Raw genomic sequence first — 13,742 nt, 5'->3', positions numbered from 1 at the left:
CTTCTCTCTATTAAGCTGAGGGAATTTTGAAATCGGCATATTAACTATAAGTCTGCAAAATGTTCTAGGATTTACAAAATCTGACCGAGAGCTTGTAATCTATGTTCTGACCCTGACATAGTGCGGTTCATCCTGTAACTAGAGTGGCAGGTGAACAAACTTAGTGTCATAATAGCAGAGGTTAAAAAAATAATAATCAGATGTTTGGATAAACCCAAAAGGTTGTTTGCACTGTACACAGGAAGTGACAAGAGTCCATCAAGAGCCCTCCTGCCCACTTTCTGGTTTTGCTTGATTACCTTAAAACAAGAAAAGTCTGTTCAGTCTTGCACAGCATAACGTTTCTCCATTAGACTTTTTAAGAGTCTTTTCTTCACCTTCTTCACTGGCAAAATTTCAGAAGAAGCTTCTTCTTTGACCAGACATGGAACTCTTCATTCTGCTAGTCTTCAGCTTTTGTTGTTGCCACGCCAGTCCTCTCCAAGGCCAAGAAGTAGATTGCGACAATCCTGATGTCTTCAATGCGGTGGATCTAGCACTGAAAGCATTTAATGGAGACAGAATTGATGGCAATAAATTTGCTCTCAACGTTGTCCTTGAAGCCAGCAGAACAGTAAGTAAACTTTGGAACAGCAAACTTTGGAACAGCAAGAACAGCAGAAAGATAATCTGTGAGGACTTCAGACTTTTGTACCTTTACACGTAAGGACTAGCAATCTGTTGTACAAGAAGACATGGAATAGAAATCAGTGGGATTGTTTGTAGAACAGGACATCATTTATGAGGGCTAATTGTTGTTCTGTGTAGTCTTCTCTCATATAGCTCTCTCTCTGTTTAACATGTAAGAGCTCTAACTAGTATAAAATGAAATGAGCACCAATGTTACTCTGTTTACTGAACATTTCAAATGTATACATAATTCTCACTGCAGAGAGCTCACACTGGACATTCAAAAAGTCTTCACCAACGGACGGTTATACTCTGTCTTAGATAGATTAGTGTGCATGTATGTGTGTGTGTGGCTGAACATTTAGCCTGGCTTTAAGCCCCTCCCATGATTTGATCAATACCTCCGCTCTAGAGCCAGATTGCATGTTTGTAGACATGTGTGAGTATTTGTTTTACACCCATAAAATTCTAGTGCACTCTTCACCAGTCAGTCTGACTCAGTAATCTTTCTCTCAGGCTTCCTTTGAAAAAAGCTTAGATCCTCCCCAGTTATTCTAGGTACTATGGCTTGCTGATGGTAGCCCTGTTCTTCAGAACACTGACATATAATATTATATAGTGGAAATAAATAGGTACATATTGCATGAAACCTCTAGATACGTGAATTACTAGTTGTCTGCAGGCCTCCGTTAAAAGCAGTGTTGCCATCAATTCCCTCCACTTTCCATTAGCTCTGGAAATGTGGTAATGCCTGTTCACTACGCATAATGGTTTTTAAAAAAAAAAAAACAGTAGAAGATGCAAGCTTCTGTGGCATTTACACTATGCAGCCATCAGGCGCATAAAAGGGCTCGTCTACTGACTATTTAGAACAGGTGTAAAGAATCCTTACCCTTCCAGATGTTGCTGGATGACGTGCTTGCTGAGGCTGAAGGGCGCTGTAGTTCAACAACATCTGGAGAGCCAAAGGTTCCCCACACCTGATTTAGAACATTAGGATTACAAAAACCTGTGTTGGTGGACAAGGCCAAAGGTCCAGCTCATTCAGCATTCTCTTTACAACCAGGGCTGGCCCAAATGCCTCTTGGAAGCTCAAGGAATGAAACAAATCACCTCCAGCCATCGTTATTCAGGAGCCCGCCTGGTGGTGGATGGTGGCTCCATGTCTATGGTACCACTTCGGCACCTTGGACAGTTCCTTGAAAGTTTGGACTAAAACGCAGAGTGGATTCAACTCCCCACTGACATGGGGCCACCATCTAATGGCCATTGATAAACCTACTCTCCTCCTTGAAATAGTGTAGTCGCCCTAGGGGTCTGGGCTGCTGTTGGGAGGAAGGGTGGGATATAATAATAATAATAATAATAATAATAATAATAATAAAAGGTTGGTTTAGAAAGCTATCTAAACTAGCAATTATTAGTGTTGATGAGCCCAGCGTTCTCCAGGTCCAATCATTTCCTCATGAGTCCTGACTGGGGGGAGATGAATCCTCCCTGAAAAACTTCTCATTCCTGCTTTTTCTTGTAGTTATTCACAGCTGTTTATAGGTAATTTCTGCCCTCCCCCCATTTCCCTATCTCTGCTGCTGTTTGAGTGGCCATTTCCCTTTCATATTTACTTTTTTCTTCCACAAGTGGTCCTTGTTAATCAGGGATCACATACCAGATGTGCTGACATTATAACAGCCCTCATCAGACATTATTATAAAAAAGGACTGGGGAACCTTTGCCCCTCCAGATGTTGCTGAACTCCAACTTCCATCCGCCACAGCTAGCATGGCCAATGGCCAATGACCAGGGATGATGGGAGTTGTAGTTCAGCAACATCTGGAGAGCCACCTGCTATAAAAGGTTAAGAAAACACCAGAGGGGGCAGCAGGGATGAGCATGCCAGCTCCGCCCCTTTCATTCTTGCCACCCTCAATTTATAGAGGGTGACTGAAGCGAGGAGCCTCCTCAAATACTCGCACACTCTCTGCTTCAAACATTCACCGAGCACAAGTCAGAGGGCAAGTCGGGACTGTCAAGGAGGGAGATTAGCGCTCGCACTCTCGTTCCCACTGCCTTCCCTGAGGTGTTTTTTAAACACTTTATGGCAACACCTCAAGAGGGCTAGTGCTATGTAGGCCACTCACTACAACAGGGGAAATGAAGCCACTTAAAGCGAGGACAATGTTTCCTGTTCTAATCATATGGGCAATGAATGAATGAATAAAACTGTATTTAAACAAAGCCACCACAGGAGATATTAGTTAGTTAGTTATTATTTGATTTATTATTTATTTATTTATTGCACTTGTATACCGCCCCATAGCCGAAGCTCTCTGGGCGGTTTACAGCAATCAAAAACATTAAAACAAATACACAATTTAAAAACATATTTTAAAAAACAATTTAAAACACAATTTTAAAATTCAAAACAATATAAAAACAATATAAAAACACATGCTAAAATGCCTGGGAGAAGAGGAAAGTCTTGACCTGGCACCAAAAAGATAACAGTGTTGGCGCCAGGCGCACCTCGTCAAGAAGATCATTCCATAATTTGGGGGCCACCACTGAGAAGGCCCTCTCCCTTGTTGCCACCTTCCAAGCTTCCCTTGGAGTAGGCACCCGGAGGAGGGCCTTTGATCTTGAACGTAGTGTACGGATGGGTTCATATCGGTAGAGGCGTTCCATCAGGTATTGTGGTCCCAACCCGTGTAAGGCTTTATAGGTCAAAACCAGCACCTTGAATCGAGCTCGGAAACATACAGGCAGCCAACGCAAGCAGGCCAGAATCGCTTTTATATGTTCGGACCGTCTGGTCCCTGTTACCAATGTGGCCGCTGCATTTTGCACAAGCTGCAGTTTCCGAACCGTCTTCAAAGGCAGCCCCACGTAGTATTGCATTGCAGTAATCTAATTTGGAGGTTACCAGGAATGGAACATTTGCTACTGGCCTATAGTTATTAAGATTTTCTGGGTCCAGGGAGGGCCTCTTCAGGAGTGGTCTCACTACTGCCTCTTTCAGGCAGCCAGGGACCACCCCCTCTCGCAGAGAGGCATTAATCACTTCCCTGGCCCAGCCGGCTGTTCCATTCCTGCTAGCTTTTATTAGCCAAGAAGGGCAAGGATCCAGCACAGAAGTGGTTGCATGAACCTGTCCAAGCACCTTGTCAATGTCCTCAAGCTGCACCAACTGAAACTATCCCGCCCTTCCTCCCAGCAGGAGCCCAGGACAGCAAACAGAAGTGCTAAAAACACATCAAAACATCATAAAAACAGATGCTAAAATACACCAAAACAAAACAACTTTAAAAACGTTTTTTTAGAAACGCTTTTAAAACATCTTGAAAAAAGGGTTTAAAAATATATATGGGCAACTTTACTCAATCAGGGATCACTTTCAGGATCAAACATTTTTCTTATCTCTTTTGCAATAACTAACCCACCATTGCGAAATGAGTCCTTCCATTCTGCAATTGTTCGTGTGAAATTAACCCTTCCTTCCTCATCAATCTCCGCTTCTCCCACATATACTTCCCTGAACCATCCTCTGCAAAGAGCCTTCTCTGCAGGCCCTCCCCAACTGATGGGAGGCAGGTGGCTGAGAGGGGCTCCTCGATGGTGGCACCTTGATTGCAGACTGTCCTTCCCAGAGAGGCAGGATTACCTGCTTGGCACCATCGTAGGATCATTTTGAAGCCAGATACACTGTCTTATGTTATTCTCCCCTGAAATGGAAATGGACTGCCTTCAAGTCGATCCCGACTTATGGTGACCCTATGAATAGGGTTTTCATGGTAAGCAGTATTCAGAGGGGGTTTACCATTGCCTCCCTCTGAGGCTGGCCCAAGGACACCCAGTGAGCTTCATGGCTGTATGGGGATTCGAATCCTGGTCTCCCAGGTCGTAGTCCAACACCTTAACCACTACACTACACTTGCTCTCTAGGCTTTTTTTAAAAATCTGTGATTCTAGTGTTCTGGATTGTATTCAAAGCAGTCGTAAGGAGTACCGTCAGTGCAAGGATTTCTCATTGCATAGCAGAACATTCTCTCCCTTTCCTCCCCCCACTCACCCCCTAGATCTGTTCTGGGGGTTCCCTGACCCTCCAGAACAGATTTGGGGATGGTGCAGGGGGTGTCCAGAGGGAGGAGAGGGAGGAAATCCCATTGCACTAGCCCTGATCCCTGACTGATGGGACAGGCTTGCTGACCACTCTCCCACTATTTTTATGTACTGAGTATTTATTGGCTTTTATCTTTTTCTCTGCTCAGCATTGTCACACTGCAATGATACTGTATTTGTAATTGTATTTTATGTTATGAGCTGCCCAGGAGCGTGCTATTGGGTAGCCTTCTATTAATACAGTAAGTAAGTAAGTAAGTGAGGCTGCCATCCAATACATGTCTAGTCAGAAGTAAACTCCATTGGGTTCAATGGGATTTACTCCCAGGTAAGTATATACTGGATTGCAGCCTAAGTAAGTAATTTTGACTAGAAATCATAACAACATCCTGTGATACTGAATTCTACAAAGCACTGTGTGAAGATTACTTCTTATTGTCAGCCCAAACTATGGCAAATCGGTTTCACTCAATGATCCCAAGTTGTCTAGTATTGTGAGAGGGGCCCCAATCCCACTGTTTTGTTGCACCCCTGAATGGCATGCCAATGTAGCTGCTTCCAGCTTAATTTTGCCTCAGCATAAATTTACATGAACTTCATCTCTGCCGTAAGACTGAAATTGATCTGAGTTTTTGAGTTGACATAGATGCTAGCATAGAAGAGACTTGGGTCAGTCTTCTTAAATCTATTTGTAGCCTTGATTTATTTCTGAACACAGACTTTGCAGTCATGCTTGCATGACTTAAATGGATTGTTCAAACCCCTCTATTACTGATGAGCTAATTACGCATAAAGGCTCACTGAGAGGCTGAAGTCACTCTGGTTTCATGCACAGTGAGTGATACTCATTGTGGAAGAAAATGGCACGTGGCTATATCAAAGGTGCCCATTATCAATGCAGTTTACATCACTGGCTCACAGAAATGAATTGGGTAACACTGGGCATCAGAACCACAGCAGAACTTGGAACAAGTCTTCCATTTTTAAAAATTTATTTATTATTTAATTTATATCCCGCCTTTCCTCCCAGCAGGAGCCCAGGGCGGCAAACAAAAGCAGTAAAAACACTTTAAAACATCATAAAAACAGACCTTAAAATACATTAAAACACTATTGAACACTTGAACAGTACATGACACCCCAGCTGGAGACGTGCTTTTATTTACAGTGGTTAAATATTCCATCAGTTGCCTTTTATTCACTAAGATGTTTGGTCTGCTTTGCGGTTTGTGGAAAACGTTTCACAGGCTGTTAAGCTGAAAGGGCTGTTTCATAGCATAGAAATTTGGCCCCAGTTACAGTTGCTTCTGTGTTAATCTTTCATAATCTGGCATAAATGACTTCAGTGGAGTTCATTGCTTTGGGTTGCATCCAGTGCTGCCGCTCCACTCACACATCAGACTTCCGCTTGTGCAACAGAACTTCCGCCTCCAGTCCCCTGCACCCTCAAAATCGGCTGCAGAGGGTTGAGGGTAAGGATGTAGGAAGCGGTCAATTTCGTTTCTCTCCATTTATCTTTTTTCCAATCTTAAATTCGGTTCTGTACATTGCTGCAGCGATTTGTGATTTTAGGGGGGGATCTTCATGAAAATTCTTCAGCATTTTAGGGCACATTTCTCATAATAAATGCTTTTTTGTGTGTAGTTTTCACTAAGGTACTCACTTTTGCAAGCAATTTCTCCTTACATAATGCATGTTATTTGCATGAATATACTGATTTTCATGCACACTTTTCCCTACTATATGAATTTTTGTAAACGTTCTTTGGTCGGAGAACTGCATCGCAAAATTCAGAAACATGCAAATGTCAAAGGATGGCTGTGTTTCCGTTCTCATATTATTTAGGAAAGTGTGAATTTGATAGATTTGGCTTGAAATGTGACTGAATTGAATTTCTCCCTCCATCCCCAGTTGAGGGACTCTCTGGAGCAGACTGGGCGAAGAGCAGGGCCCGCCACTGAAACCTGCCAGGGGCCTCCTGTGCCAGGTGGCTGGCTTTGGGAGCTGCTCGCTGTTTCATTTTCCCACATAGCATCTCACAGGGCATTGCGAGGAATGTAAATAATGGCTCCCAGTCAACCGGCATGGATCACAGCACTGTTGCCACCCCCAGCAGATAAGCCCATTGATTGAAAAGGAGGCCCACCGGGCCTGCTTTTCTGACAACTCCTTCAAACCTGGAGCCATTTCTGCTACGTGGTAGCTAGGGAAAGGCATTCTGCATATATTCAGAGGCGCTTCTCTCTATTAATACTTTCTATGGCTTAGTCCTCTGGCACAGTCCTTATGTAGAGGGACATTCTTTTTTTATATATTGATCAGCCTTTCATTAATTTTTACGAACTGCTGCATCTTACTGCTCTTTTAATGCACATTTTAAAGGGGTTTAATGATTCATTTTAAATTGTTGGTTTTATTTTATTTAGAAAGATTTATAAACCAAATTTCAAACCAGAGCTTGGAAAAGTTACTTTTTTGAACTACAACTCCCATCAGCCCCAGCCAGCATGGCCACTGGATTGGGCTGATGGGAGTTGTAGTTCAAAAAAGTAACTTTTCCAAGCTCTGTTTCAAACACATACCTTGCCCCACTACCTTTGACACAACATCCATGCAAATTAAGTAAGTAAATGCTATGAAGGCAGTGGTGGCTAAAGGGCTGGTGGGAGATGGGAGTCTCAGTTAGCACGGCCAACATTCTGGGATGATGTGATGAGTAGTCAAAGACATCTGAAGGATGCCATGTAAGAGAAGGCTGATTTAGCTATTTATCTCACTATACAGCTCCATATTTGGATATTCAGGTGTACTAATGTTGATTTATCTATGATTGTTTATTACGTAAAATAGAAGCATATTGTCTACCATAGTCTTTTGGGAAAACTGCCAGAATGTAATCAATACATGGATTCACAAACTTATTTCAAGTGGCATGGCTTAATGTCTAAATAAGAGGTGTGGAGTCAATCAAGTCTGAAAACCATACTTGGCCCACTTAGATGGAAGTTTTTCCATTGTACATAGGTGTGCAAAGAATTTATATATTTTCAGTGAGGAGACAGTGGCACTCTGCACATCTCTTCTCGATCGTTCCAGAGTGCAGGACACGGGAATGCTTTGATTTGGATTCTTGCATTGAGCCTTATAGGCCCCTTCCAACTCTACTAGTCTATGATTCTATGATTCTATGTGTAATGATACACTTTCCTAAATAAGTGCTGTACAAGTCCTACTGTGATGAAAACAGGTTAAAAACTGTATCCCTACCAAGTCAAAATATTACCAGCCACCACCATTACGAAATCACTTTGAAAACCATCTCCCTCACTCGCTATAGAAATAATGAACATACATAAATGTTTTCTCCAGGCAGGTCCCGGCAAAAATTTCATTGTGAAATATCAGCTAAGGGAAAGCATTTGTGCTGTCGGAGAAGATACTCCCTGGCAAAAATGCAAGTTCATACTATCCTCAGAGGGAGTAAGTATCTATATTTTCTCTTCAACATGCATGTATAATTAGGACAGCTCCTTGAAAGTTTGGACTAAAACCCAGAGTGGATTCCATAGCACCACTGACATGGAGCAACCAGATGCCATTGTCACAAAGATGCCTCAGAAAAGGGCAAAAACAGGCCTGTCTCCAGCTGTGGCAGATGAGCTGGTGGGTCGGCCACATGAAAATGATCAAAATGGAACATGTAAAAACTGTGTGCCAGGGCACAGGGCACATTGATGTCCTTAGCAAGGGAGTACCAAACATAAAGCTCTGTGGGCTGCATAAATATGCAAGTTATAGTGCATATGACCATTTGGGAAATTCTCCCCAGGGAGACATTCCTGGCACAACACTATCTGCTTTTAGGCACAAGACAAAAACATTCTTATTCACCCAGACATCTGGATCATAATTTTCTGTGTCTTCTAGTGAGATGGGATCTGCTCTTTTATATATATAACTGGTGAGCATTTTTGTTGTTTTTACCCTTCTTTTTAATGTTTGTTTTTGTAAGTTACTTTGCGTTCACCTTTTTGAAGAAAAAATTGACTAATAAAAAATAAATAATAATGATAATTTGCATGTATATACAACTCTGTGGATCCACACTAGCATCCGAAGGATTGCCTACTACCAGACGAAGCTGCTCAGGTTTCAAAGTCTCTGATTGAAGCCCTGCTATGGATGCCCTCACCTTCAGAGATGAAGATTAAGAAGATTAGACAAATTCATGGAGGACAGGGCTATCAATGGCTACTAGCCATGATGGCTGTGCTGTGCCACCCTAGTCAGAGGCAGCATGCTTCTGAAAACCAGTTGCCGGAAGCCTCAGGAGGGGAGAGTGTTCTTGCACTCGGGTCCTGCTTGCGGGCTTCCCCCAGGCACCTGGTTGGCCACTGTGAGAACAGGATGCTGGACTAGATGGGCCACTGGCCTGATCCAGCAGGCTCTTCTTATGTTCTTATAATGGCCACCAGCTTGGACGGCTTTAAAAGAAGAGATGATAATGACCACTGTCTTTCAGTGGCAAAAGGCTGTAACTCAGTGGGAGAGCAACTGCTTTGCATGCAGAAGGTCCCATGTTCAATCCCTGGCATCTCCAGGTAGGATTAGGAATGTCCCCGGCCTGAAATCATGGAAAGCCGCTACCTGTCATTGTAGACAATACTGAGCTAGATGGACTAATGATCTGACAATGGTCAATGGTCAATATAAGGATGGAAGTGTCCACCTAGCACCTTTGTTGCTTCCAGCTTGAGTTAGGGGCACCAGGTAAAGACATTTTCATTTCCTGGAGTTTTTAACAAAGAGTAATTCTGATGTGATTCTTGTGAGTGCTATTTTATCTGATGTTGTATCCCTTTTACCCACTGAATTAGCTGTTATGTCCACTATTTTATGCTATTTTCAGTTTTAGTAGTATTGGATTTTCATTTATTGTTGTATTTTATGTTTTGTCCCTTTACATGTCACTTTGTATATGTGTGTGTGGGTGTTATAAATAGAACAGTGGGTTACATTGTTTTGAAACTAAGAAATAGAAATCTCAAGGTGTGACTACCATCTGGCCCATATGGAACAGTACACAGCACCAGCCTTCCTCACACAGGTTCATGTGTTTATTCAGAAAGATTTACAGTACCCCACTGCTATCCTTCTGCCTTTAGCAAGAAAATATATGTTTTACACACACACACACACTAGCTAAGCAATGTCTCTAATTACTGTCCAAGTTCCAGAAAAGCCTCAACCCCTCTGTGGATCTTTTCGCCCTTCAAAGTCCACAGCTACGGGCTGCTCCCTTAACCTGTTACTCTCTCTAGGGTAACTCTGCTGCTACCATAGATACTGTTTCAACCTTTATTTAGAATAATAGAAGCATAGAATTGTAGAGTTGGAAGGGGCCTATAAGGCCATCGAGTCCAACCCACTGCTCAATACAGGAATCAAAATTAAAACATACCTGATAGGTGGCTGTCCAGCTGCCTCTTGAAGGCCTCCAGTGTTGGAGAGCCCACCACCTCCCTAGGTCACTGGTTCCATTGCTGTACCACTCTAACAGTTATGAAGTTTTTCCTGATGTTCAGGTGAAATCTGGCTCCCTGTAACTTGAGCCCATTATTCCATGTCCTGAGCTCTGGGATGATCGAGAAGAGATCCCAGACCTCCTCTCAGTGGAAACTTTTCAAGTACTTGAAGAGTGCTATCCTATCTCCCGTCAATCTTCTCTTCTCAAGGCTAAACATGCCCAGTTCTTTCAGTCTCTCCTCATTTATCTTATGCCAGCCAATATGCTCCTTGCGATAGCCAGCCAAGAACCAGGAGTGTTTTTAATCCATTTAACAATAGAGAATAATATAAACAAGAATACTTTAAATTCTGGTTCTCAAGCATGAGTTTACAGAATAATGTTCTTCAGTTTTTAGAAGTTAGACTCATTTAGTTTCACAAATATTATCAGTAAACCCTGCCTCTCTATCCACTACTAACTGTCGTGCCCGGGTTGGGACTCAAGAACAGAATCACTTGATGAAAGCAAATCAGTTTTTATTAGAGTAATTTCCAGACATAGGCTTCTCCGCCTCATGAACTCTTAACATGAACCAAAACCCGCGACATGGAAGAGAGTTGATAGAACAGAGTATCCAACATTCCCTGTCCCTTATCAAGGGGGCTTTCGGGCGCGAATTCTCTCGCTCCACCTCAAATTGCCCACATCTACGCCCCTTCCCTCCTCTTTTCTTTGGCGCCTTTTTAACTGTCTTCGGGTGCCGGGCCATCGGGGGGCGGCTGCCTCCTCCCCTTCTGATTCAGAAAGGATGGTAGGGAGTGGGGGGGGTTGGCCCGACACTTCAGGCGATTTCTCTCTACCCTTCTCTGCAGCCGAAGGGCCTTGGTCTCCCTCCTCCTCCCCCTCTGTCTGTAACTGCTTCACATTCCTAGGAAGGGAGTGCGTGAGAAACGAGTCTGTTGCCTGTTCAAGGTTTTTCCCCTCTATCTGGGAAGCCTCCTCCTCCCTTCCAGACGACTCAGCCCAACTGCCCCCCTCTCCTAGCTCATTCTCAGAAACATCAGAATCCCAACCATACATCCTGACACTAACTAGGGATGTGCTAGAATTCTGCCGAATTCAAATTTGGTACTGAATTTTCCATTAATTTTCTTATTTGCTATTATTGCGGATCGGAATTTTATGTAGTGATTTTCCACAGCTATTTTCAGAAATATTTCCTTTCCTTGAATATCAATATTTCCTTTATTTATTGACATTCCCTTTCGAAATATCTATATTTCCTTTCAAAATATCAATATTATTATCAATATTTTTTCCGAGGGGGAAAAAACAGATCGTAAAAGCATTGGCTTGTGGACACAGGGCAAACTCAAATTAATACCAGCCTATTAGGTCGATGGAATGCTATTGATCCAGCACTGGCCAAAGGATCCCATCCCTACTACTAACCAGGCTTCCACCCCTCTTCAGCCAAGCCCTATCTAACAGTCAACTGTCATCCACCCCAAATAAAAACCACCGTTCCCCCATTCTCTCAGCCAATCAACACACAGCATTCACAAACATCCCAACTCACTCACACCCCTCCCTTCACTATCTACTTACCATAATTCTCCTAATACAAACCTATACCATCATATATTACAACATATAACACTGAAACACTACAGTGTACACAAGAAAATTATCAATAACACATAGCTAAAATCAGCAAACATATTTTAAAAAAACAAGTATGCATAAGATAATCATTAATAAAATGCAAATAAAAAATCAGTAAATGTTTTAAAACAAATTATATGTTTTCAGCAGATGTCTAAAACAATATAGCAAGGGTGTTTAATGTTGTTAGACATGTAACAGCAGCATCCAGCAAGGGTGCAAGCATCCTGTTCTCACCAGAGCCAACCAGATGCCTCTGAGAAGCTGCTTATGGAGGTAAGGGTTTGTGCACATGAAACAGCTGATCCACATGAACAAAAATAAAAACCCTGCAAACTGCTAGATTGGGGAGCTACTGCTGAAATATTTACTGCTGGCAAATCCAGAGACTTTCATTTCCATGCTAATTCCATCTTTACAGAGATCAATAAATTTACTATTAGCTCCTTGTCAGACTTGTCCACACAGTTTTTCAAATAACTAAGCAAGATTATCAGTGCTTTGAGTACTCTGCCATTCATGAATTATATTTAAGCAGCTCTCCAATAAACAACTTTTTATTTTTTTACAAAGCCACCAACAATGGATAAAATATCATCGTCCTAAACCACATTTCCAGCAACGATCCATTATATGATAAATTTTCTTCAGTCACTTGCTTTCGACTAACTTTCAACGTTAGATTAATTCTTTTTAGTAAACAAATCAGAGGATATCACCTCAGACTGTCTGTTTGTCCTGCTTGGATTCATTCTGTATGACGGCACTACCAAATTACAGTTTCAAAACAAGTGCTTGGCTAGATCATCTCAAAATATCAAAGACAATTTATTTATGTTATATATCTTCCATTTGCGCACACTGTGCCTGGAGGTGCCTGAGGTGATGTACTTACTTTTCAAACACATCCTGAAACAACAATAAAATAGAAAGCCAATCAAATACTCAAAAAATATTAATTACAAGTCAATGGCAAGTTGGGATGGAGAAGAGTTTCATTCAGTCCATGTTTCCAAACAAACTGACCTAATTTGTATACACAGATTGAAACACAATTATCCTTTGGATTTTTATTTATTTTGTAAGGGTGGTATCCAACTAATGTGTTCCATCAATGCATGGAACACATGAAAATCCATGTGTACAACAGAATTTCTCCCCCTCTCCTCCCCCCGTGTACCCCCTAGTTTTCCCCAACCCCTCAGAGCAGATTTCGGAAGGACACGTGGTGTGTGCGAGGAAAGGAGAGGGGGAAAGTTCAGTTGCACAAGTGGATATCCTTGTGCTGGTGGAACAGTTGCTGAGCACTACATGGGATTCAAGCCTAAGACTGTGAGCACCCTAGCCGCCTACAGAAAAGCATTTCCATTGGCCACCCCTGGAGGGGCAACGGGTTGATATGCCAATCAGTTGAGAAATCTGTGTGAAGCTGATTTTTTTAAAAGAAAGATGCACTGAAGCTGATCCCACCAGGTGTAACAGTAAAAAGGGGTGAAGTTTGACTAGTCTTGTGTGCCCCCATTTTCAAGCACTAGAACTAGCAGAACAGTGAGTGTGTTTCTATTCTAAGTTTCTATCCCACCCTTCCTCCCAAAGCTCAGTATTTCTCTGAATTTTGCACTTCTCCAAAATCTGTGGTGCAGTTCTGGGGTCACATAATGTACCAAAAAGCATTAAAATGTGTATTTTTACTATAAAATATTATTTGAAAATCATGCACTGAGGTAAAATAAGCACTTACATACAGTTTTTAAAAATGTACACAAGTCACAGATTAAAGCCA

At 42.2% G+C, this 13,742-nt stretch overlaps 1 protein-coding gene across 2 annotated transcripts in view; it reads left to right on the top strand.

The window, feature by feature from the left end:
• Positions 1-277: 277 nt before the first annotated feature.
• KNG1 (kininogen 1) overlaps positions 278-13,742 on the top strand; it is a 52,630-nt gene continuing 39,165 nt past the window's right edge. Inside the window, exons 1-2 of one of the 2 annotated variants that reach the window (XM_061637417.1) lie at positions 279-613; positions 8,155-8,265. In XM_061637417.1, coding sequence (XP_061493401.1) covers positions 425-613; positions 8,155-8,265 — 300 coding nt within the window. In that variant the 5' untranslated portion in view covers positions 279-424. Of the gene's footprint in view, positions 614-8,154; positions 8,266-13,742 lie in introns of both variants that reach the window. The other variant, XM_061637418.1, reaches the window with a different exon arrangement.

This window comes from Rhineura floridana, chromosome 7 (assembly GCF_030035675.1).
Source record: "Rhineura floridana isolate rRhiFlo1 chromosome 7, rRhiFlo1.hap2, whole genome shotgun sequence".
NCBI classification, from domain to species: Eukaryota; Metazoa; Chordata; class Lepidosauria; order Squamata; family Rhineuridae; genus Rhineura; species Rhineura floridana.
Note: the sequence above shows the minus strand (reverse complement) of the source record. Positions and strands in the feature narration are given on the sequence as shown.